Source organism: Euprymna scolopes, chromosome 19 (assembly GCF_053919585.1).
Source record: "Euprymna scolopes isolate OS-2025 chromosome 19, ASM5391958v1, whole genome shotgun sequence".
In the NCBI taxonomy this organism is placed as follows: Eukaryota; Metazoa; Mollusca; class Cephalopoda; order Sepiida; family Sepiolidae; genus Euprymna; species Euprymna scolopes.
This window is the reverse complement of record NC_136500.1, coordinates 112,013,604-112,015,030: the sequence shown is the minus strand read 5'-3', so window position 1 is coordinate 112,015,030 and position 1,427 is coordinate 112,013,604. Positions and strand designations below refer to the sequence as shown.

The window sequence follows — 1,427 nt, the reverse complement described above, 5'->3', positions numbered from 1 at the left end:
AGAGTATCTGCGTTCCGAGAATATGTTATTTTGTTTGAGGTATCACTTATTGAGCATGTTGTGGGAGGCGCAAGTTGTATTTTGTGGGTAGAGGTTCCGCAAGGTGCATTCTGCGAGTGGGTGCCACGTTTTGTTTGTTTGTGCGTATTCCTTATATATATATATATATATATATATATATATATATATATATATATATATATATATATATATATATATAAACACACAGACACACACACAGACACACAGACACACACACGCGCACACACACACACATATATATAATGTGAAATGTCAGAACCCTTCTTGACTCTGTCACAAAAAAAATCTCCCTCTGCGTCGCACCACCCTTGTTGCCATGGTGCTCACTCGCTTCAGCATTGACATCGCTGCCCTTAGTGAGACGAGGTTTACTGGGGATGGGTCACTTGAGGAGATCTAGGAGGGCTACACCTTTCTCTAGAAAGGTTTCTCAGAGGATGTCCGTCGCATTCACGGTGTCAGCGTTGTCATCCAGTCATCTCTGTTTCACCATCTACCCTAAACACCGACTGCCGTCGATGAACGTCTCATGACCTTACGGCTTCCACTAACCAAGAATCGTTATGCCACCCTGATCAGTACCTATGACTTGGAGGAGCCCGTGAAGGATCGTTTCTATGACAACCTCATGGCTACCATCAGAAACACCCCAAGCAGCGACAAGATCATTCTGCTGGGCGATTTTAACGCTAAAGTTGACAGAAACCATGAGATATGGCAAGGACGACATGGTGTCGGAAGCATGAATAGAAATAATATCCGACTCCTATCCCTCTGTGCGAAGCAGGGTTTACCATTACTAACACCACCTTTCAGCTTCGTGACATGTACAAGACTCCTGGATGCACCCAAAGTCATAACACTGGCACCTTATCGATTACGTTATTGTAATACACAGTGATTTGCGTGATGTGCTCTTGACACGTTCCATGTGTAGTACTGAATGCTCCACTGATCACCGCCTGATTCGCTCAAGTCTCCAGCTAAACGTGCGTCAACCTGCCCGTCGACAGAAGCCAAAGCGGCGATTCGTCCTGTCTTCTCTACGGGTTCCGGCAATCTCAGCCAAATTGTGTGATGCCATCTCCGAGTCCTTCCCTGTCCCCGCTACTGTCTCAGCAGAGACTACCACTGCTCTCACGGCAGAATGCCAAGAAATCTCAACCGCTCTTTATGGTGCCGTATCAACACCAAGAAGACGGAAATCCTGCCAAACGTGTCTCTGACAAATGCTCCCATCATCACCGTCAACGGTATACCTCTGAAGAATATCAACAGCTTCACATACCTTGGCTCCAAGCTCTTATTTCCTGCGACTTCGATGATGAAGTTCAGCGCTGCCTCTTCTGTTTTTGACCGTCTGAATGACCGAAGAAAGGCTACAA

At 46.0% G+C, this 1,427-nt stretch overlaps 1 protein-coding gene across 1 annotated transcript; it reads left to right on the top strand.

Moving 5' to 3' along the window:
* Window positions 1-571: 571 nt before the first annotated feature.
* On the top strand, window positions 572-943 carry LOC145240303 (uncharacterized). Its single transcript, XM_080103884.1, has one exon. The coding sequence runs from the start codon at window positions 572-574 to the stop codon at window positions 941-943; it is 372 nt and encodes a 123-aa protein (XP_079960010.1).
* The last annotated feature ends 484 nt before the right edge of the window (window positions 944-1,427 follow it).